The sequence below is a fragment of the Malus sylvestris genome, chromosome 15 (assembly GCF_916048215.2).
Source record: "Malus sylvestris chromosome 15, drMalSylv7.2, whole genome shotgun sequence".
Classification (NCBI taxonomy): domain Eukaryota; kingdom Viridiplantae; phylum Streptophyta; class Magnoliopsida; order Rosales; family Rosaceae; genus Malus; species Malus sylvestris.
The window spans coordinates 52,102,770-52,125,834 of NC_062274.1; the positions used below are offsets into that span (position 1 = coordinate 52,102,770).

The 23,065-nt window shown below is 36.8% G+C and overlaps 2 protein-coding genes across 18 annotated transcripts; both read right to left on the reverse strand.

Annotated features, from left to right (window-relative positions):
* Positions 1 to 10: 10 nt before the first annotated feature.
* LOC126601996 (uncharacterized) lies at positions 11 to 8,798 on the reverse strand. Of its 17 annotated transcripts, XM_050268786.1 has the most exons (13): positions 8,501 to 8,798; positions 7,996 to 8,056; positions 6,889 to 6,912; positions 6,249 to 6,311; positions 5,423 to 5,533; positions 5,107 to 5,175; positions 3,276 to 4,104; positions 2,696 to 2,769; positions 2,169 to 2,410; positions 1,979 to 2,027; positions 1,428 to 1,487; positions 243 to 288; positions 11 to 147 (listed from the first exon to the last, which is right to left on the reverse strand). In XM_050268786.1, exons 1-7 carry the CDS (start codon positions 8,611 to 8,613, stop codon positions 4,036 to 4,038), a joined length of 510 nt encoding a protein of 169 aa, XP_050124743.1. In that variant the 5' UTR covers positions 8,614 to 8,798; the 3' UTR covers positions 11 to 147; positions 243 to 288; positions 1,428 to 1,487; positions 1,979 to 2,027; positions 2,169 to 2,410; positions 2,696 to 2,769; positions 3,276 to 4,035. The 17 variants fall into 17 exon arrangements, with proteins under 17 accessions (XP_050124743.1, XP_050124742.1, XP_050124744.1 ...); XM_050268785.1 differs by having other exon boundaries at positions 11 to 288; XM_050268779.1 differs by lacking the exons at positions 11 to 147; positions 243 to 288 and having other exon boundaries at positions 358 to 1,487; positions 2,169 to 2,396; positions 3,276 to 3,349; positions 4,001 to 4,104.
* Positions 8,799 to 16,035: 7,237 nt separating this feature from the next.
* LOC126602005 (uncharacterized) lies at positions 16,036 to 18,111 on the reverse strand. The gene is made up of 3 exons (XM_050268802.1): positions 17,794 to 18,111; positions 16,893 to 17,533; positions 16,036 to 16,745 (listed from the first exon to the last, which is right to left on the reverse strand). Exons 1-3 carry the CDS (start codon positions 17,902 to 17,904, stop codon positions 16,292 to 16,294), a joined length of 1,206 nt encoding a protein of 401 aa, XP_050124759.1. The 5' UTR covers positions 17,905 to 18,111; the 3' UTR covers positions 16,036 to 16,291.
* Positions 18,112 to 23,065: the final 4,954 nt, after the last annotated feature.

Consider the following 23,065-nt stretch of genomic DNA (forward strand, 5'->3'; position numbering starts at 1 on the left):
CACATTTGGATTTGATCAATTACAAAAAAGAATTACCAACTGCATTTTAATAACATCGTTGTCTCACTAAAAAAAACTCCCCAAAAATAGTCTTTGTGGTTAAAGGGATTCTGTCTGATCCCAAAACATAAATCTCTCAATCTCTCACTGTCAATCAAAAACGTACTAAATCATGTTCCAAACCACAATGCATTCAAAGCAATAATCCATTGAGCACACTAAATAAGTGGAAACATTTATACCTCAATCCAATTCGAAGCTTAAATCTTCTTGCTGGAAAAGTTTGAACTGCAAAACCAAATTACATTCATCAAGAAAAAGGAATGAATTTAAAAAGGAAAATACAATGCAGAAAAATAGGCATTCAATTTAGCTCTGTTTATATTAGACGAAGATCCATTGAAACAACCATGAACACAGAAATAAAAAATGGAAAAAACAACCTTTTTTCAAAAACTACTGCCTCCACCCTTCCAACTAACACAAAAATATACATCCTCAATTTCTTTCTATAGGTAAGAAAACAAAAATTCTCTAAAACAAACAAAAACTCATTCTATATCAACTAAACAGGAAAAGGACAGAGGAATGAGTGTAATAATAGGTTAGAAAATTGAGATGATCCAAACGGAAAGGAGTTCGTGGGGGAGATCTGAGAAGGACGACGTTGTCGTATGTATTGGTAGTTGTCATATTTCTTGGAGAATTGCCAGACTGCTTGCTGCCACATTGGCTTTTCTCGTAATTTTGTTTTTGGTTTCTTCTGCCCAATTTGTGTCTCCTCATGTTTGCTTGCAGTTACAGACTTTGATAGGGTTTGCATTTTCTTCCAACTGAAGAAAGGAATGGGCATCTTGTTATGCTTAATAGATTGTGTTCAATGTGAATGGAGAGCCAAATCCAAGCAGTAGGGTTTCCATTGACTTCCCACCAAGGAATGCAAAATCTATTGCAACGATAAAGAAAGAGCGCAAACTCATAAAATATGATACAAAACCGTAAAATACAGGAAACGTTATTCTCAAAATGCACAAAAATATAAAAACAGATAGATCCCTACGTATTCAACCTTCAGAGCACACAAAATTAAATTTTTCTTCAAAAATAAAAGTCAAAGGGAAAATCTGAAATTATATAGCCCAAGCACAAAAAGCTTGGAAGCCTACACACAAAAGCCCCAAAAAACTACAGCCACACTCAAAATCCGAGCCCTAAAAACAAAAACCACAAACAGAAAACTCGTCAGAAACCCTTGAATATCCAAATTCGAAGAGACCCATAGCCCCCAGCTAGTCCAATCCAGTAATAAAATCATAAACCAAGCAAAAAATTAAAGAAATCTCATACCTTCCACCAAAATTCATGATCAGTATCCAAAACTCCAAAGTAAACATAAAATCAAATTAACATCTCAATTTTTCTTGTACCTGCATCACCATGATCAAGCTCTCCTATAACCGCAGCAATTCGCCAATTCAAATCTGACCCTAAATCAGTAAAAAAAAAATTCAACACAAAAAGGAAAGGTCAATACCTATAATTCTAGTTCATGCTACTCAGGGTCACCGACGCTGTTAAGGTTATTCATCATTGCTCGATCACTCTTGTTAATTTTCTTTTTTGTTTCGTTTTGTTTTGGCTTTTCTTTAACAGCGAAGCCACACAAAACCAATCAAATTCATTCACCTACTTACGCCACAAAAGCATGAATATTTTGTTTCAAATTTCAATCTCAAAAAACAGAACCAATCAAATTAATTCACCAATTGATGCACAAAGCACACAACTTTGAAACTCAATCCCTATTATTGCACACAAATTCTTGACTTTTAACACAAAACCCACGTCCAATTCCACATAGCAAAAACTGGACAATCAATAATTTCAATCCTAACTAAAATTTTAACACAATTATAACCGAAACAACTCTAATCACTTTACAGAAGAAAAAAAAAAGATAGATAGAAAGTGGATGTACCTGTAATACGGAACTGTCTGAAGTGAAGAACACAAAGATGTGTGCTTTGCTGCTTAAATTTGCAGAGTGAGAGAGACAAAGTACCCAGAACCAAAATAGAAAAAACCAAAAACTTCAAGTTAAAAAATTTAGAGAAATAAATCTGAAATTTTAAAGAGACAAAGTGAGGAGAGAGAAATAGGCGTAGGACCTTGGGCGAGGAGGCCATTGACGGCTTTGTTGGGGGAGGACCTCAGTGCAGTATTTCACAATCTCCTTTAAGCTTTGCCCCAAAAATTAAAAGCAACATATTATGATTGAAGAACAAAGCAGCTGAAGAGCACTGTCGCAGTTCCATCAATATAGCACGACCAGTACAGCAAAGCAAGAGGGAAATAATGAGTCCTCGCCTAATGCTCGTTAACACCGCTTTATGAATCTGTGCGTAAATGACTACAAATATTACAAAAGTCGTTGTTCTCTTCGTCAATAAAATGAACAAAAAAAGGTCGTACCCAGTGCACAAGGCTCCCGCTTTATGCAGGGTCTGGGAGAGGTGAATGTCGGCTAGCCTTACCCCCGTTTATGGAGAGGCTGCTCCCAAGTCTCGAACCCGAGACCTACCGCTCATGGGCGAAGGCACTTGCCATCGCACCAAGTGAACAAAAATAAAAAAATCAATACACAAGAAAGACCAAAATAATCGTTGAGGGGGAAGAAATTGATGAAACATCAAACCTTGAGAACTTGATCTTCTGGGCAGCGAGTCGAAGAGCTGAAGTGGCCTTGAAGGAAGTGAGTTCGACTGGAGTCTAGGGCAATGGCGGAGCCAAGTTAAGGGCTGCCCTGGGCTACAGGTAGCTTGTGGTGAAAAATAAAATTTTACATGTAATTTTGATTGAAGCCCACCAAATATTTAGTCGTTAATTCGAATTTTCTAGGTTAATTTAACTATATAAAATTATATAATACAGTTTGTAAACCATCTCTTTTTCTTACATTATTTTTCCCATCGCTTCTTGTACATGTACAAATTTGAATTTGTTTAATTTTAACACGTTTTTTGCTCACCTTGTGAATTTTTTTAAGCTAGCTGATACTATGAGAAATAGGCTATCAAGTTTCTTTATTTAAAAAGATTTAAAATTTTAAACTAGCCCACCCGGTAAAAAATTCCTAGCTCCGCTATTGGTCTAGGTTTGAGAGCAATGGAAAACATTTTACTCAAATAACGATTTAATTTTTAAATTTTAAAATTAAAGATAACTAAATGCAAATATTTGGAAAAAAATGGAATGTTTCCATATGTAAATCTAACCCTCAACAATTTTAAAATGCAGTCATCCCAGTGCAAATAGAAGGTGGAAAATGTTGTCCCAGCACAAACACAACCTGCAAAGCAAACAAACCAACACAAACAAAAAACCAAATGATCAACGATAAAATTTAGAAACCCTACCACACAAAATCGCAAGAACAACATAAAAAATTACCAATAAAAGTTAGCAAAAAACACATACGGTCTGACAATAAACACCTGAATGCCAATGATGGCCTCAAACCCAAACAAAATCCCAAATCAGTTAAAAAATAGTGAAAATGAACTGAACCCATTCCTCTATCATATTCTTTTCCTCTGTTTCCCTATCCCTAATCCCAAATCTCTCTTCCATGCTTTCTCCGCCATACATTAATGCCTACGAATCGACTCGTTATACACCTAAACAATGAGAGTGCAGCGTCTATAAGTGAATCCACAATGTAAAACATCTTAACAGTTCAAATTAAATAGAAAAATATTTTTTTAAAAATTGAGGAAAAGGTCATCAAACCATATAGAACCACAAACACAAAGCACATAAGAAATGCAAAGATGCAGATTTTCAAGGAAGCTTAACAACCTCCAGGAGCAAACCAATCGTGAAACCCTAAAAACCAAAAACCCACAAATCTGCCCTCCCTGAGGAACCATCCGAGATTCAAGGAAGCTTAACACCTGATGGCTAAGCTAAGTGCCTTAAATACAGGAATTCAGTACTTTACCCAGCTTGTAAAAGAACGTATTTTGAAGATCTGGATCATTGGTGAAGGTAAGCTGATGAATGCAGTGTGTGTTCTTGAGCTTCTTCAAGAGCCACAGCCCGGAGCTGAATAAAGAGTTTGAACTGTAAAGATACCCCAAGTGTGGGCCCGATATAGAAAGATATATGTACAGGTATCTTAGGAATGGCAACATAACGCTATCTGCAAAAATGATGGCCAATATCTTACACCTATGATGCACGGACACGGACCCGGATACGGGGATACGATACGACACGACACGGGGATACGTCAAATTTCTAAAAATGAAGACACGATACGGCAAGGATACGGCAATTAAAAATAATATAAATAAATAAATATATCTAAATATTATAAAATAAGCATTCAAATATACTATTCAAGTTCAAATTTATTTCGATAAACTTCAAACATTTAAAAAGATAATCCACTAAACAACTAAATTAGTCTTCAAACTTGAAAAACTAAAAAGAACATCCAAACGACTTAAAAAATAAAAGGAAAGAGTCCCTCATTCTCGAACTAGCTTTTTCATTTCTGCAAAAACTTCATCAGTAACCTTATTGCAAGAGATGATCCCATTTCCAAACATTTTTAACAAATGAAACTTGACCCTAGAGTAGGATCCTCTGAAAATCTTTTGACAATAGTTGCATTGAAACACAATATCTCCTCTTTCATTTTCCACTCTTTCAAGCTTTTTGACATACTTCTACAGTGTACCATGATCATTTTCAACATTCTCAACTAGATTAACATTAACATTCGCATTATTATCAGAATGATTTATTTTCCTAAATTATCAACATATAAATCGTAAGAATCAATTCAAAGTAGTCGCATAAAAAGTTACAATTCAAATTTATGAGATCAACAGAGCAACATAAAAACATATATAATTATATTATAATCTAAAATATTCTAGACCACTAACAATAATATTATTATAATATGCAAAAACAGAAAAGCAAAAGAAGCTTTTCGTTTGGATTGAGAAAAGCAAAAGGGGACTGTAATCAGTAAAGCAGAGGACTCTAACAAAAAGAACAAGAAAGCTTCAAGCATGGAATCCGAAACCCAGTTACCAGTAGATGCATAAGATGCGATGCAGCAGTAGCAAATGGAGACGACAGGAGCAGTTGCCGAAGACGGTTCTGATGTTTGAGGAAAAATAGGTAGATCTTTATTTTATACACAAAATCGTTTCAATTTTTGGTCACATAATCGTTTCGGTATGAAGTTGTAATGGGAAAACATGACGTCAGATTGGTATGAAGTTGTAAACTTGCAGCATAAAACATGAATGACCAACAAATGAATATTTTAACCCATAAATCACTAACGTTTAACTCCCTTTAAAAACCAAACATACACCGACATTATATAGTAAAAGAAAACTACCTCAACAGACCATCCATCAACCACAAATACATCTAAAGAGTAGCCATCAGTTGTCGAGAGGACATGTACTTCACGCACATTAAGTCCAAAATCCAAAAGCAAGAAAGAAAGCTACAGAAAATGACATAAGTTAGAAAGATGCGACCATAGTATGGTTGTAGTTCTGCAGTTATCTTGGATCCTACAACATAATCAATGCATATAATATTTGTATCAAATGCACTGAATAGTCTACTGCTGCCCTTAAATTCATTTTCCATTTATCTCAGAATTTGAAGGCTATAGATTTAAAACTTTATATTAAAAAAAAATAAAGGTCGTACCCAGTGCACAAGGCTCCCACTTTACGCAGGGTCTGGGAGAGGTGAATGTCGGCTAGTCTTACCCCCATTTATGGAGAGGCTGCTCCCAAGATTTAAAACTTTATATTAAACGAAAGAAATTACAATGACAAAGAACTCTTCCAATACAACATCTTCTGACAATTATATTTAATACCCAAGCTTACTGTATTGAGGTACCATTGTGTTTAGAGTCTAGACTGTAGAGTTGACACAAAAACATCTGATGGAGAACCATAAAACATGAATGACAATCCACAACGGGAATCAGATCACATTCTACATCAATTGAATATCATTAACCACGATTTGATTCCAATTAACAAACAAAGAAAAACAATCAAATTTCAATGGTAATTAGATGACATTCTCCATCAATTGAATATCATTAACGACGATTTGAATCCAATTAACAAACAAAGAAAAACAATCAATAACATCTTTTATACCTCTAATAATGCGACGTATCCTCAAAGGGCACTTGCCTGGGTTTGAAATAGGCACACCTTGCTTTGTAGCTGATTCATATACTTCACTTTTCTCTCATTCTACCTCAAAGTAAATTGCCTATTAGTTAAACACCATTCAAGCATATAACATCCACAAAAAGTAACGCAAAGAATTGCTACACAGATCAAATGAAAAATAAAGCCAAATGTAATCTCTAAAGATTTTGGAGAACACAAAGACCAATTTCCCCTAGTTTAATTTTGATAAATGCAAAATAAACACAAACAACTGAGCCGAAAACAGCAAAGCAAAAAAACATAAAAACAACAGGATCAAAACCTCAAAATCTCTTAAAAGGTAGAAAACGTAAACAAAAACACGAATACACATATATCTCAATTCTGAAAACAAACAAGAAACCATTATTCACCAAGCTCTTCCTATCAAGAACAACAGATTAAGAAAAACATATCATGGATTCCCAATATAAAACTTTATTCTCCATATATAAATTCAGGGTGAGTGTGCAAACCTTGTCACTCTAGATTCAATTGGGATTTCATAAAAAAATTATTATCAATCACATCTTATAGTGCTCAATCAAGACTTACAACACACAAAAATAAAAAATCTACCTGTGCAAAACTCCCAAAGGGAGAACACAAAAACACTCACCTTTAACATACGCAGCTTCCAAACCTGTACACAAAAGCACGACACAACCAAATATCAGTTTCCAAAGAAACGAAGAACAAAACCATAGAAAAAATCCACGCGGAACAAATCGAAATCCCGTACCCAAATGTTTGCTCAACTAAAATAAATTGCTTTTCATGATTAAAATAGCCAACCAACCAACACTCATTTGATAAAATTGAACATTTGGAGTTACATATCCACATATTCCACGTATTTAAGATTAATCACTCAAAACGAAAACGTACAGAGTTTATATTAATCACTCAAAGTGATGTTTACATTTTGTACCACTAAAGCACTACTGATTAACCTTTTCGAGGTCCTTACTAGCACTTGAAAACTCTTGGACACATAAAACTGAAAAATGCAAATAAGTAAATTGCTTCAAAAAATATATTAGGATGATGTTACCTTCCCAAAAACAGAACCCACAATTGTAATATAATATCCAATCATAGGTCAAGAATCAAATTAACCCAGCCCTGTGTATAGAAAAATTGAACAAATTTAGACATTTATATGTATGTATATTCCAGTAAAAAAGATTGAAATGCACTGAACCCTAAATTGCAAAACTAAATCGGACTGATTGAATAAGAGAAACAGGGAGGGAGAGGGAGCGGGACGGAGAGAAAACCCTAAAAACATAACCCTCTCGCAGCCTAATACAAAATCAAGCCAAGAAATTCCATTCCAATTTTGACAAAACAAATCGAAAAAGAATAATGAAAACCTAAACGAATTACAGAGGAACTGATGGGTTTATGCATCAGCAACGTGAACTGAAGATGAGATTTAGAAGGGGAAGAAAGAAACGACACACCTTCCCGACGCCACCTCAACCCCTCGAGTTGTCCCCATCACCTCGATTAAGAATGGCTAACGCGTTCCCCTTAAACCTACCCCCAAATGGCACAGCCTACCCCAATACTCCTCCCTTACTTTTTCTCCCTAAACCCATATCTCCCTCCCGGAGAATCCTTGCCCCTACCCCATGCTCTCCCCCATCTCTCTCTGCAACAGACAGAAAACTCATAAATTATCAAGAATTAATAAAGAGAGAACCCATTAATGTACAATCACCTTAGAACTGGAGCAATTTCCTCCGATTTTAGCCAACACATGCCGCTTAACCAAATCTACACTGAGCTCACAATAATTCATCCTTATAAATTGACAGTCTTCAAAGTAAGTTATAATTAGTTTTCTTGAATTTAAGTGAACACAACCAACTTAATCAAATTTACAGTGAGCAAACACAACCAAATCTAAAAATTCAAACTTGCATAAAACCCATTTCCAAATCCAAACTTACAGTTCTAAACAAAAATTAAATTTGACAGAAAACGCATAAATCATCAACAACTCAATAAGAAAAGAGAGACCCAGTTAGTCTAATCACCTTAGAATTGAAGGTAGTCCCCCCTAAGTTTAACCAACAACCAACCAAATCCAAATATCGAAATTTGCACAGAAAACCCATTTTCCAAATCCGAATTTACAGTTCTAAACATAGAATTTTTTTACAGAAAACCATAGATCGGCAAGAATTCAACAAAGAAAAGAGAGACCCAGTTAATATTATCACCTTAGAATTGGAGCCATTGCTCTTTGGCCATCCAAACCCGAATCCTCCGCCGCCATTGCTCGACAACAAATCATAAATCTCCTCATTGTAAATCTCCAAAACAGTGTTACCATCACATTTGGGGGGACAATGTTATTTGACAAGGACCAAACATGGTAAAAAAATTTGGAAGCAACCAAAACCGGGGCCAAAAAAGGATTCCCGCTACAATATTAAAAGTTTCAAAAATATCCAGCCACGGCTTCCCTTGCCGCAACCTTCTTTCCTTACAGCATTTGCAGTGTGTAAAAGCTTCCCATGACCATATGACCATATAGGTAATTCAATCCCCACAAGTAAATAGTTACTACTTTTGATTAACAATAATTACCTATTGCATTTCCACCTATAAACTGAATATATCAGGCAATTCGTGTTAAAATATTAGTATTTTTTTTTATAAAATAATAAAAGATGATTTTTTTATTTTAAATTTCGGATATGATTTTTAACCGGATCTCATCACGCCATGTGTCATTATCCGAAAGTACAATTTTGTGGATAGATTTCAATAAGATTTTTATCTAATTCCGTCGCGCCACGTGTCGTTACCTATTTAGAATTGTTGAGGATAGATTTCCAATAAGATTTTTAACCAATCTCGTTGCTCCACGTGTCGTCATCTATTTAGGATCTTTGATGATAGATTTCGATAAGTTTTTTAATGAATCATTAGGTGGCATTATCTACAACCTAATCCTTTCTTTTGTATCTATATAACCGACCATCTATCCTAAGAAATCCACACTAAAATCAAAATCTCTCAAAAGAAAGTTCAAAGGAAATACAAGGTAAGATACAGGTGTAACCTAATCACTCCAAGCTCTATGAAATATGTCTGCTACTTCAAAGGCTCCTTGTATCAACTAAGACTGGCCACAATAATTCGATTTACGAGATCCACAACTTGTATGTACCACAGTCAATCGTGACTACATTTTTTCTTGAGTAAGTAAATTTCTGTGCTTTTTATTTAGGCTTATAAGTGTCAAATTATTAGAGAGACGGGTAAAAGACGCACTTTCAATAACACCGATATATATTATCGGCAACTTGTTAATTATCACCTGCACAGTCCGACATGTTAGGAGTTTTATCACAAAAGGTCTCAATATTAGTTTGAGTGGAGTTATGATATTTAAACTCTTCTTTTCTCATAGAAACCGTCGATGTGGGATATTTCAACATTAAGGTGATGCTTTTTTTTTTTCTCTGGAACTTCTGTTATCGATGTGAAAGTTGTGTGATTTCGGTGGCAGACACATGAGCTTGCATTTGCGCAGAGTCCTATGGTTTTGGCGGCAGAGGTTATGCAAATTTATGGAGATCATTGAGAAAGATTTGTATTTTCGAGCTGCTGAGCCCGAAACGTGTTCAGTCTTTCAGATCCGTATGAGAAGAAAAGGTACGAAATCTTGTTGAGTCCATTGGCTCAATGTCTCACGAGGGACTTGCCATCAATTTTAGTGACACTCGCTGCAGCTTCGCAAATGATGTAGTGTCGAATGCATCATTTGGGAAAAAATGTATTGAAACTGGAGACTACAAGTTGATTGTCACTAGTTGCAGTTGCAACTCAATTCCTTATTTTCAGGAAAAGTTGATGCTGCCACTACTGTCAGTTTGCTACCTAATCTCTTTTTGATCATATCCCTTAATTCTAAGGTTTATGTCTTGTAGTATCTTGCATATTTTCCTTAAAATATGATTGTGTGTTAAAGGAGGCTGACTCATTTCCTATTTTTCGGTCTCTATATAGAGCCCTCTTTTGTAACCTCATTCTTCATGAAAATACAAGAAAGACACTTTGACATGGAAAATTTCCAAATGGTATCAGAGCAGGAACCATAGGGTCATGTCTCTGTTGATTCATCCATTCAAAATTCTTGCTGTTACCGGGCCTCATTTGCTGCAATGACTGAAGAAAGCTCATCAAACCAGGAGGCTACAAACTCCTAAAACAACGCATCTCCTAGTATTATTCAGGGTGAGATCAACCCGAACTTGCGTCTGTGCTCATTATTGCTAAATAAGTTCAACTATCTCCCTTGGTCTTGTGCTATTTCACTTGCCCTATGTGGAAGATCGAAACTAGTATACATCAATGGAAGCATCAGACAGCCTGAACAATCACCATCGTCATATGGTGCATGGCATGCCAACGACCAGTTGGTTATGTCCTGGATACTCAACTCCATGGAACCATAGTTTTCAGAACTTTTTAGCTACTCGGAGTCCTCTACCTCTCTTTGGGAATCAGTTAAAGAAATGTATGGCAATCAAAACAATGTAGCCTGTATCTTTCAGCTCAAGAAGGACCTTGTTGGACTAAGGCAAGATGATCAATCCTTCATGCAACATCTTGGAAGCATGAGGTCCATGTGGAATGAACTCGATATGTACCGACCACACACAACTGACTCCGCTGTGCTCCTTAAAAGAGCTGATGAGGACAAGGTGTTTCAACTTCTAGCACGTCTAGGAGCTGAATATGAAATCTTCAAAGTCACTTGTTGATGACACCTGAGTTGCCCTCATTCAATGGTGTCTGCCAAGCTGTCCAAATGGAGGAAACTCGAAGAAAAGTTATGAACATAGAGCCAAAATCAAATCCCGAGGCTAGGGTTTTCTCGAGCTACCTTAAGAATACTGGTGAAAAATCTTTTGCCAATAAGAAAGCAGACTGGAAATGCACCTAGTGCAACATGAAAGGTCATCTAAGGGACAAGTGCTGGATTTTACATCCGGAGTTGAAGCCAAAATACGATAAGGAAGGAAGAATGATCAAAGAATGGAAAAGAATCAACCCTAAGGCTCTACAATCCTCTAGTTCTTCAACTGGTGGAATTTCAAATTTCACTGCCAATCCAATAGAGTTGATAAATGAATTTGCAATCTTTCTTCAAAGACGAGGAGGCAACACTGAAGTCAAGGAAGTATCCACTACAACTCCTACTACCATACTAGGCAAGTTTGCAGGATTCTTGGCTAAAACCTCAAATCATAACAATGCCTCAGGTATCATTACTGCCCTCAACTCTGCCCTTAATGAAATTAGTCATGATTGTTGGATTATTGACTCTGGTGCTACTGATCATATAACAAATCAGTATGTTTGCTTGGATAAGTTTCAAAAATTGCCTGAGTCCACACGGGTATTTGTTGCAAATGGGAATGGAGAACCTATTCTAGGAAAAGGAAACCTTAAACTGTTAAGTGATGAGATTGAGTCATCGGCCTTATATGTACCTACTTTCCATTTCCAACTTCTCTCCATAAGTAAAATCACCAGCACTCTAGATTGTCTTGCCATTTTTTCACCTCATAGTGTTATATTTCAGGATCGGGTTACTCGAAAGAAGATGGGTGAAGGGTATTTTCTGAATGGTCTTTATTACCTCTCAAAAGATTTCAAGTCTCTTAAGCACCCAATTGCCAATCTCAATCTCTCTCAAGATTACCAGCTATGGCATATTCGATTGGCTCATCCCTCTGACCCTGTGATGACCAAACTTTTTCCCAATTTTTGTAAACCTACACAGGCTTGTGAAATCTGCCAAATGTCTAAAGCCTCTAGGCTCCCTTTTGTTTCTTCCAAGTCTATATCCTGTAAACCTTTTGAGGTCGTACACTCAGATATCTGAGGTCTCTCTCGTGTAAACTCATTTGATGGATATAAATATTATGTTACCTTCATTGATGATTACTCTCGGGTTACCTGGGTTTATCTCTTAAAATTTAAAAGTGAGTTTTTCGATGCCTTTAAAGACTTTCATAAACTCATCACAAATCAATTCGCATCTAAGCTAAGCATACTGCAATCAGACAATGGCACTGAGTACACATCCAATAACATGTCTAATTACTTAAGTGAGCATGGAATCTTGCATCGTACTAGCTGTGTTGGCACTCCACGACAAAACAGAGTAGCTGAAAGAAAGAACCATGATTTGTTGGAGAATACTAAGTCTCTCATGTTTCAAATGAATGTGCCTAAAAGGTTTTGGTCACAAGCTCTTCTCACCGCCGCATACATCATCAACAGGCTACCTACACGAGTTCTAAACTCACAGTCCCCTATGGGAGTAATGAAGGGAAGGGACATTGACATCTCTCATCTCAAAACTTTCGGATGCACTTGCTATGTCCATGTTCAAGTTGCACACCGTGATAAGCTCGAACCAAAAGCTGTGAAATGTGTCTTCATGGGGTACTCCAGTTCTCAAAAGGGATATAAATACTTTAATCCTCATAATGGTAAGGTTAGAGTCTCTAGAGATGTCCGATTTGATGAATTTGCTCATTTCTTTCATAAAAATTGTGGTGAAGAGTCTCAGGGGGAGGGCCTACAGGATATATTTCCTTTGCCTACTCCAGCAAGTTTTATTGAAGCTCATGTCCAGGATGATTCCCTCGAACATCTCTCGGAGCAACTTAAGAGTGAGGAAATAGCTACAAGTGAACAAAGCTCAGCCACTAATCCATAATCTTTTGAGGCTCCTCGACGAAATCCAACTCGGGATAGGCATCCTCCTTCCAGGTTTCAAGAATACATTACTTACAATGCAAGACATCCTATCTCAGAAGCCCTATCATATCACAGACTGTCAAAATCTTATGCTGCATTCCTAAGTCAGTTATCTTCAAATGTTGAACCAAGAAACTTCCATGAAGCTGTGCAAAGTCAAGTATGGAAGGAAGCTATGCTAGAAGAGCTCAAGGCCTTAAATGACAACCACACTTGGAGTATAGTCGATCTTCCAAAAGGAAAAAATGCAGTGGGGAGTAGATGGATATACAAGATAAAGTACCATTCCAACGGCAATATTAAACGTCACAAAGCTCGGCTTGTTGCTCGTGGCTTCACTCAAACTTATGGAATTGACTACAATGAGACATTTGCTCATGTAGCTAAAATGAGCACGGTTCGAGTTTTGCTGTCTATGGCGGTCAACCATAACTGGCCTTTATTCCAAATGGATGTGAAGAATGCCTTCCTCCATGGTGACCTTGAAGAGGAAGTATATATGAAGATGCCTCCTGGACATCCACAAGAAAGTGAAGCTAACAAAGTATGCAAGCTTCACAAGGCTATTTATGGCCTTAAACAATCACCCCGAGCCTGGTACTTGAAGTTAAGCTCGGTTCTTGAGACTGCAGGGTTCAAACGGAGTCATGCAGATTCTTCATTGTTTGTTCGAGTGTGGTACAAGTGGCAGATTAATTGTCCTTATATATGTTGATGATCTCATTATAACAGGGGACAATTTAGAAGAGATCGATACTCTAAAATCTTCTCTCCAACAACAGTTTGCAATTAAGGATTTAGGAACCCTAAAGTACTTTCTGGGCATAGAAATGGCAACGTCTGCCAAGGGTTTGTTCTTAAATCAACGTAAATATGTTATTGATCTTCTGGAAGAAACTAATATGTTGGATTGCAAAGCTGCATCTACCCCTCTTGTAAGCAAACTCCAACTTGATGCCTCAAGTGAACTCCTATCCGATCCTAGTGTCTATCAACGTGTTGTATGGAAGTTGATCTACCTAACAATCACTCGACTTGACATTACTTATTCCGTAAGCCTCGTCAGTCAATTCATGCACTCTCCTACTCTAACTCACTGGGAGATTGTCAAACGGATTCTCAGATACTTAAAAGGGTCAATTGGCAAAGGCTTGCTCATGAAGAAAAATGGTTCACATCATATTATGGCATACACAGATGCTGACTGGGCAAGTAATGCTCTAGATAGAAAGTCTACCACCGGGTTCTGCACGTTTGTTGGTGGAAACATCGTGACATGGAAGAGTAAAAAACAAACCGTGATTGCTCGATCAAGTGTAGAAGCTGAGTATAGAGCCATGACAGCTACGGCTTGTGAATTAATCTGGTTAAAGAGTTTGCTAGCAGACCTTGGCCACATTAACAAGGAACCTATGTCCCTATTATGTGATAATCAAGCTGCCATGCATATTGTTTCCAACCCGGTGTTTCACGAACGTACCAAGCACATTGAAGTGGATTGTCACTTCATCCGTGCTCAAGTTCAATCCAAAGTTATCAATACAATTTACACTCGCAGTCACGATCAACTTGCTGACTTGTTTACAAAGGCCTTGGACTCTACAAATTTTCAGCAGCTGTTGCACAAGCTTGGATCAATCAACCCTCTTGATCCAGCTTGAGGGGGAGTATTGAAACTGGAGACTACAAGTTGATTGTCACTAGTTGCAGCTGCAACTCAATCCCTTATTTTCAGGAAAAGTTGCTGCTGCCACTACTGTCAGTTTGCTACCTAATCTCTTTTTTATCATATCCCTTAATTCTAGGGTTTATGTCTTGTAGTATCTTGCACTTTTTCCTTAAAATCTGATTGTGTGTTAAAGGAGGCTGACTCCTTTCTTATTTTTCAGTCTCTATCTAAAGCCCTCTTTTGTAACCTCATTCTTCATGAAAATACAAGAAAGACACTTTGACATGGCAAATTTCCACAAAATGCAAAGACCAAAAGGAGTTCCTTCCGCTACTAAACGGATCGATCAAACTCGCTATTGGGTTTGATATTCCTGATTTGTTTCCTTCGCTCAGTTTTCTTGGGTACGTTACTGGGTCGATCCCTACTATGAAAGACATGCAAAGCAAGCTCAGTATGATTCTCGAAAATATCATCAACGATCATAAGATCATAAGATGGAAGGATCCAAAACGGACTTGATGATCAGTTGTACTAGTACTACTACAGCAGGCAATTACAAAGCGGAGGAGGGGGAGGGAAATTTTGTTGACGTACTTGTAAAGATATCATTTTGGTGAGTAATGTAGGCTTGCTTTGTTGTACTGCAGACATTTTACCTTCGTCGTCACTCATCATTTTATAAAAATATATGATTTGTGAAATAAATTGAGAGCGTGTGTGAGAAGTAAAATGGGAGACACCATAGTTGTTGGAGATGGCATTACTGGAACAGTGGTAGAAGTTCCTTTTCTTGCTGGGCAGCACCCGCCATCGAAAAGCTCAAGCTGTTGATGTGCAATAACCTGTAGGTTATGAATTTGAAACGCAGTTTTCATCTGTGCTTGATTTTTGTTGTAGACCAAAAGAAAACACAAATGTGTTGTGAGTACTAGGGAAATTGACAATCCTTATGAAGCTTTTCATACAAAGTACAAAGGGAATAGATAAAATCAAACTTAATTCGTTTTGTTTTGTGTAAATGGCCCGCTTACTTTCACCGTTGTTTGGCTAGAGTCTTAAGATTTTCAGTGCCGTAATCTAGGCTTTTCGTATTGAACACATCAAGTCCATCTGATGTTACCAGCCATATTCACATTGTTGTACTAATTGTGCTTCTATCCATAAAACATTTGGATTTAGTTGGAAGATTAGGGTAAAGCATGTGGAGTTTAGGATTTAGTACGTAGTGGTTCTGTAGGAAAGATAACTAATTGGAAGCTTAACCGCTGTATCGGAAAAATAACAAACTCGAGGAAAGATTGCTAAGATTGGCACAAATACATTACGAACACTATCTTTTACAAAATTCTCAGAGGAATTTATATATGTATGTTCTCACATTATATAGGTCCACTGGAGAGCTATGTACATGGCTAGATGCAATGCAATTAGAAATTCAACAAGTGTGAGTATTTTTTCTTCTTTTCGTCCCGTAGAGAAAAGATCGAAAGAGAACAATGCTAGTTGGCTCCTCTGCACATAAGTCAGAAGTGATGAAGAGATATTTGAACTGTTAATCATAAGAACAATCTTGTAGAATTTCAACTGCTTCTGCTCGTTTCTCGTCGCTCACATGTGTCGGAAATTTTACAAGACATGTGATGCGGAGGTCGCCTCTCGCTGTTGGGTCTTTAAGCTTTGGCATTCCTTGTCCTGGAATGACCTTTACATAGCCATGATATATGATGTCATCGAATGAAATTGTCATTTTGTCTCCTCCTAGCAGAGGAACTGGAAATGAGCAGCCTCCCAGTGCATCTGCCAGAGGGATCTCAACAGCGATTTCCAAATCATCGCGGCCTGATCTCTTGAACAGATGGTGCCTCTTTTCATCTATCAAGAAGAGTATGTCAGCTGGGAGGTAACCTGGTTTCTCATCGCCTTTCGCTTCAAATGTAATCTTCGTTCCTTTCCTCCATCCCGGCTGCACGTTTATTTTCAGTGTTTCCTCTTCTTGGACAATGATCCTGTAGATACACACACACACACACATTATATATATATATATACAAATACACACATTATATATATACACATATACACATCATTATATATACACACACACAGAGGCTGCTTAATTACGTAAGAAATTGTCAGCAATGTTAGTGACAAACCCAGCATTGTTGATGACTTCTCTTGTGATCTTGATCTTCTTTACGCATCCGTGACACAACTCTTCAAGTGTGAATGCAAGCTTCTTCTCAATCGGACGAGGTTTCTTTCTCGCAGTTGTCCGAGAGAAGACAATCGGGGTTGTGCTCCTCTTGCTCACACTTCTTGATAAAGACTCCGGTTGATCAGACGTGCCTGATTTACTGCCATTAGACGTTTGAGAGGTTGGAGATGGAGAGGCGGGTGATGGAGAAGCGGGTGCTGGAGAGGCTGGTGCTGAAGCTGTGGTGGGTGATGGAGAATGTATTTCAGTCTCAAAAGGGTGCCTCCGGCTCATATTTCTTGATAGAAGGGAAGGAATTTCCATCTCTGAAGTGCTCCTTCGACCCATATTTCTCGAAACTGAAGCAGAAATTTCGGTCTCCATGGCATTCCTTCGACTCATATTTCTTGACAACGACGAGGGTGTCGGAGTGGTGCTCCGGCTTGCACTTCTTGAGAAGCTCCTCGGTGTCGGTGTCTTACATCTTCTACTCGAGGTCCTTGAAAGACTTCGGCGCAAGAAGTTATCATCAATACTTCGTTGATTATCGAACCCGCCTACCGGTGTTGTTGGGTAACTAATCGTAAAATTTTCATCGTCCTGCTCCTCGGATCACAAACAATATGCAAATTAAGCATAGATTTACATCAGGAACGAGCTAGAAAAAATTTCAAGATCATGATACATGTAAATTTGATATATAAATCACGAAAACATTGTCAATTAATATATAGATTTATAAAGGCAATCATCAAATATGTAACACATGTCGTTAAATTTAACAAACGTAATTCCGCATTCGTAAATCATGTGTTAATTGCACGATTAATGATTAGGGATTATGAATGTGTGCATGTTACCTTGGTGGTGTCATGATTGTCTGCAAACTTTGAGTCTCCGTGCTTATGGTTGGGGGCCAATTTCATAACAAAGGATTTGTATCCTTTGCAGATATTCGATATTCCGAGCATGTTGTAGAGATCCGATGTTGACGCTCAACGTGGATGATCCCCCATACAGGAGAGGGGGAGGAGGGAGGAGGAGGGCGGAGGAGGGAGGTAGATCGATCGATATCGGAAGATAGTGGCTGGGGATCCAAAGATGAAGAAGCGTTTCCTTGGGAGCTTTTGTGAGGCAAAATATTAGTGTTGTTTCTTTGGTGAGATGGGGCAAAAGTGTGTTTGTTTTTGTGACATGCATGAAGTAGTGTCGTTTTTTATTATTTACATTTACACTGAAAACCTTCTATTTTTAGGTTATTTCCGAGTAAACCTCACTATTTTATGTACTTTCATCACCCTTTCTACAGACCAGTCATGTATTTTTATGTTTGTTTGTAAAAAGAGATTAGCGGGGTTTCATCACAATAGTCTATCTTTTAGAGGTCAGAAAGATTCACAGAGGTATTTCAACTTCCCTTTGGTCATTATCATGTAATTCACCAACGCCAAGAATTAAATTCAAAATGTGTCGTGTGGAATACAGGCATGAATCATCCCAACCTTTAAGTATTAGATATATCCTTTATCTAGTAGGATTAAATATGTTTTTTTATAAGGCAATAGCGTTAGTGGCTAAATGTTAGATTAGGAAGCTGACGGGGTTCAAACCCACGCCAGAAAGCAAAAGCACAATTTTTTTCCATCAATGTGGTAAGGGCTGCTTGCAGATTTAGATATGTTTCATCTCATTACAATATCATGTCTAATATATATACATATATATAATATAATATAATTTGATTTTTTTTTTTTGAACAAACGATATTATCTATATTAAGGAGGAGAGAGTGGGCTCATGTGACGACCCGTCCCGAATAAAAACAAATATTTTCTCCCCGAATGTATGTAAAATGATGGTTATGCCCTCGAGGCTTAGTGACGTGGATGTACGTATAGAGTGCTAAATTATTTTTCTCGCTGATGTAATTAAATTGTATTCGTCGTCACGAGCGAGTGGACACGAATTAGGGTTGAATTGGGTTCGTAATGAAAAAGTTAGGAACGTTAGAATACAATTGGATCAAGTAGGAAAATAAAACTTAGATCAATTGCAATTATTCCTGTTTTCTTGGACCCCAATCAGGATTGGATTTAATTAAGTTTTGGGCCACTTGGGTTCTCCCTCTCTCCTTTTTCCCTCACACGGCTGCCCAATGGGAAGCCCTTGATATTTTTCTTCGGCCAATCCCGTAACTCAATCACACACACACACACACCCACACCCACACGTAACCTTTCTTCCTCTCCCTCATCCTTCTCGAAGTCTCTCTCATCCGTACCGTCCGTACACCCATACACCCATACACCCATACACCCAACCATCCTCATCTAGCACAAATCCAGCTATTGGAGACCACATTCGAGTTCCTTGCAAGCTCGCGAGCCTAACCATACCCTTTGTTCGAAGAAAGGACGTTGGAATCGTGAGAATTTCCAAGCTCCCGCGAGGAGCTCTGTTGCTCCAACGTGATCGTGGACATTTCACGATATTTTTAGGCTCGAAAAGGTTCCTAATTAACTTAATAGGAACCCTAGATATTATCCCCATCACAATCAATCATGGATCCTTTCATCCTCTTCCCGATATATTATCTCCTAATCTATATCTTGAGAATATCCTTTTCTTATTCATCTAATGGATGACACATCTTGGCCAATATGAAACAGTCATATGTAGGGCAAAACTCTAACACTATGGCCGGCTAATCCTCCTATAAATATGTCAATCTCTATCAAATTTTGGTAAAATACTACCCATACAAACCCTAAACACTCACTTTTTTCAGAGTTACTAACTTAAGCATCGGACCATTGGCCAAATCCCCCTCGTGGGAGCGTGAAGCTTTGGTCTTTCACCAAATCTATTGACCGTTAATTATTTTATAAGTACAAATTCATCAAAACTGAAGACGATGAGATTTTGCTACCACACCGGTGTATATTATAATATGGCATTGCTACATGCAGCATGCAGACTTTTTCTCTTTAACCGTTCTATCCTATTCTATCCAAAGCCGGCAAATTCATTTTCCACGCGCTTGTATAGAGTCCAGCATCAACATATTCCACTGTATAAGTATCATTAATTTAAAAAATTATTTTTTTAATACAAGCAATTTATATGATTTAGAATATTCAAATCCCCTATTAAAAACATGGATTTAATTTTTCTTTGTTTAGTGGGGCATACATATTCCTTTCTAACTAGAAAGTCTTAATTTGACTCACTTGAATAATGATGACATATAATATTTAAGTAGAGTTTGATATCTAGTTACGAATGACTCATTGCCTGGCTTAGTCAAATCACTTTCTTTTAGAGTTTGATATCTTGTTCCGAAACGAATTCTACACAAGTGTCGAAAACCGATTATGTCATTTAAACAAAGAAAAGATAGGTGATTTCTGTGACGTCACATGGTGAAAAACCATATCCTTCTATACCTGATAAGTTTGAACACGATGATAACTCATAGAGATGTGTGTGGTGTTCTTTGATATGTTGATTTATAAACTATTATCTGGTTTATTAAGTCAATTAGTTGTTTGATTTGAGTATACGTATTTATGGACGTCATTAAGAGCCCTTTGGACTTTGGTTGTTCATAAGGAATGAGGATCCTTTTCGGATCCTCTTTGTGAGGATTCCGGATATCCTCAAATTATGTTTGTTCATCGTACATCGTACGATCAGTTTTCATTAGATAATGTTCATATTTAATTTTAAATAAAAATATTTAAAATAATTTTTGACCGTATAATGTATGATGAACAGACACAATTTAAGAATCTTTATAATCCTTACAAAGAGAATCCAGAAAGGATATTCGTTCATTTACAAGAGGTACCATTGCAAGCTCGCGGCCATACATATATGTTTTTTTTTTTTTAAGTACTTCGATATATGTTTTGAAATGTGTGTTCAATCATGCTTATCATTATCCCGTGTGTGAGAGGGGTAGATCCGTCCAAGCAGCCTCCTTCAATACACGTGTAATTATTGTAAACTATGTTGATTTTTTTTTTCTAATTAATTCTAATTAGTTGTTTACTTTTAATAAATTTGTTTTTTATTGTACAAGTTGGTATTATAAATTAGTCCAATTTTTGGATAGGGACGGACACGTTACCGTAGCTAATTGGCAACTGTGGACTAATTGATATTATATTATATTTAAAGGCATATGTAATTCATGTTTTATCCTCCTTTTCGTTAGTTTGGTTTTCTTTATTTTAATGTGAAGATGGTTATAACAAGAAGTTACTAGAAAAGGTAGCCAATCTGCCAGTGTGTGTTTTTTGGGTAATGCTAGACACAAGACAATTTATTAAAATTATATTTTGTAAAGAATATATACTGTGATTGTTGATGATTACTAATTTTTTTAGATGAAACGATAGCGGTTTTATTATACTTTAAGAATCATTACAAATATCAAGGAGGACATTCGAGATAATAGTTAATCCAATGAAACTTTAACATAAAATAAAAGGTCAACTTGGCCAATCTAATTATCATCGTACTGGTGGATTTGAGGGCGAGACATGCCCAATAATAAGCAAAGAAACACATCCAAGTCTTGAAATGATCCACTCCCAAACTCAGAAAATTGAGATGGCACTCCAAAGCTAGATAAACTCCCTTTTTTTTTTTAAGAAAACTTCTACGCACAAAGTCTTAATATAACGAATCAACACTCTTTAACAACTAACATCTCTGACTCCAAAGAGGAAACAACAGCGAACCAACTAGTGTCCATATCACCATGAATTTTACAAGTAACACCATTGACAAAGATACTAATTCCAACAAAGTGGAACCAAATGATTTGGTATCACATGAATACAAAATTAAATACTTATGAAGAAAGATTCACACATAACCTCACCAAGGAGACACTTATTGGCGAGATACTAAGACAAAAAAATTGAGAAGCAACAATCCATGAGAAGATAAAGGAGGAATACTAGAAAAATGGAGAGCGGGGTTGCCAATGGCCTTAAGCCGGACCAACGGGCCGGTGGATATGGAGTTTATATATTTAGGGTTTTGTAAGAAAGAGGGGAAAGGAAATATTAGATTATTACTTAAATACATGATTAACGAGTTTATTTTTTATTAGAGACACATCATATGATCTACAATCGTGGCCTAAAAAATTGTCTCCCTACTTTTTTTTTTAATTAATAGGAGATGTGAGTGCTTAAGCGATATCAGTTAGCAACTTAACAAGGCATTAATCATTTGTCTATTCCCCTTGACAATATTTTTTCATAATATGAACCAACTATTTGTTAGGTTATCATTCTGCAAAATTTCATTGAAACCAGAATACATTTAGTTATCTAACCGTGACCTGAAGGATAGGCAATCACCCTTTTTTTTTCGGATTAATCATGAAATATTCAAATTTATAGTTAAAACGCTAAACGATTTCTGACTTGAGTGATTTTTTGCAAAAAAGATGTATGAATGAAGACCTCAAAAACAAACACTTATGATGATGATATTTAATTTGTAAAGCGAGCTCAAACGAGAGATTAGCACCATATTGAATTACCAGCTAATTAGGGCTTGATCGGAGGTAAAATCTAAACTTTAAATAACGGGTGAGGATCGAGGGACACATGTTTTGACACTCATTTTGCAGGGCATACTTTGTAATATATTTCAACAATCCAAACTATCTATCATGGGGTCTTCCTTCAAAGATCATGTTTATAAAAAATCACTCAAATTCCAAATCTTATGACTGTAGACTAAATGATAGTCATTTTAGTGTTTTATTGTAAGGATGTGCTATCCACACACCCCATTTTACTTCTCACGCGTCCTTTATTAATTTCTGTTCGTTGATCTTCTTTAATTCATTCAATCCGACGGTCGAAAATTAGAAGAATGTGTGAGATATAAAAAAATGATATGTGGATATCACACCCCTTATTGTAAAACTATTTGTCCATTTTCTTCACTTATAATGAATTTCTTAATTATTTTAGTTTTTTGTATGAATAATCTATAAATGATCAATTAAAATATAGACAGTTCAATAGAGGAGGTCCTACAAAATCGATATACAAATGTGGGATCAAGATTCTCTCTCCCATTTTTCATCCCCTTCCATCCCCT

Excerpts from the sequence above, each read along its gene's own strand:
- LOC126601996 (XM_050268787.1), bottom strand. The coding sequence starts at position 8,613 with ATGGTAACACTGTTTTGGAGATTTACAATGAGGAGATTTATGATTTGT. Across the intron at positions 6,312-6,888 it reads GGAAGCTGCGTATGTTAAAG|AATGAGAGAAAAGTGAAGTA; the intron begins GTGAGTGTTTTT and ends ACTTTGAGGTAG. Across the intron at positions 5,534-6,248 it reads TGTGCCTATTTCAAACCCAG|CTTTCTTTCTTGCTTTTGGA; the intron begins GCAAGTGCCCTT and ends CATTTTCTGTAG.
- LOC126602005 (XM_050268802.1), bottom strand. The coding sequence starts at position 17,904 with ATGCTCGGAATATCGAATATCTGCAAAGGATACAAATCCTTTGTTATG. Across the intron at positions 17,534-17,793 it reads ACAATCATGACACCACCAAG|GACGATGAAAATTTTACGAT; the intron begins GTAACATGCACA and ends TCCGAGGAGCAG. Across the intron at positions 16,746-16,892 it reads GAAGTCATCAACAATGCTGG|GATCATTGTCCAAGAAGAGG; the intron begins GTTTGTCACTAA and ends GTGTATCTACAG.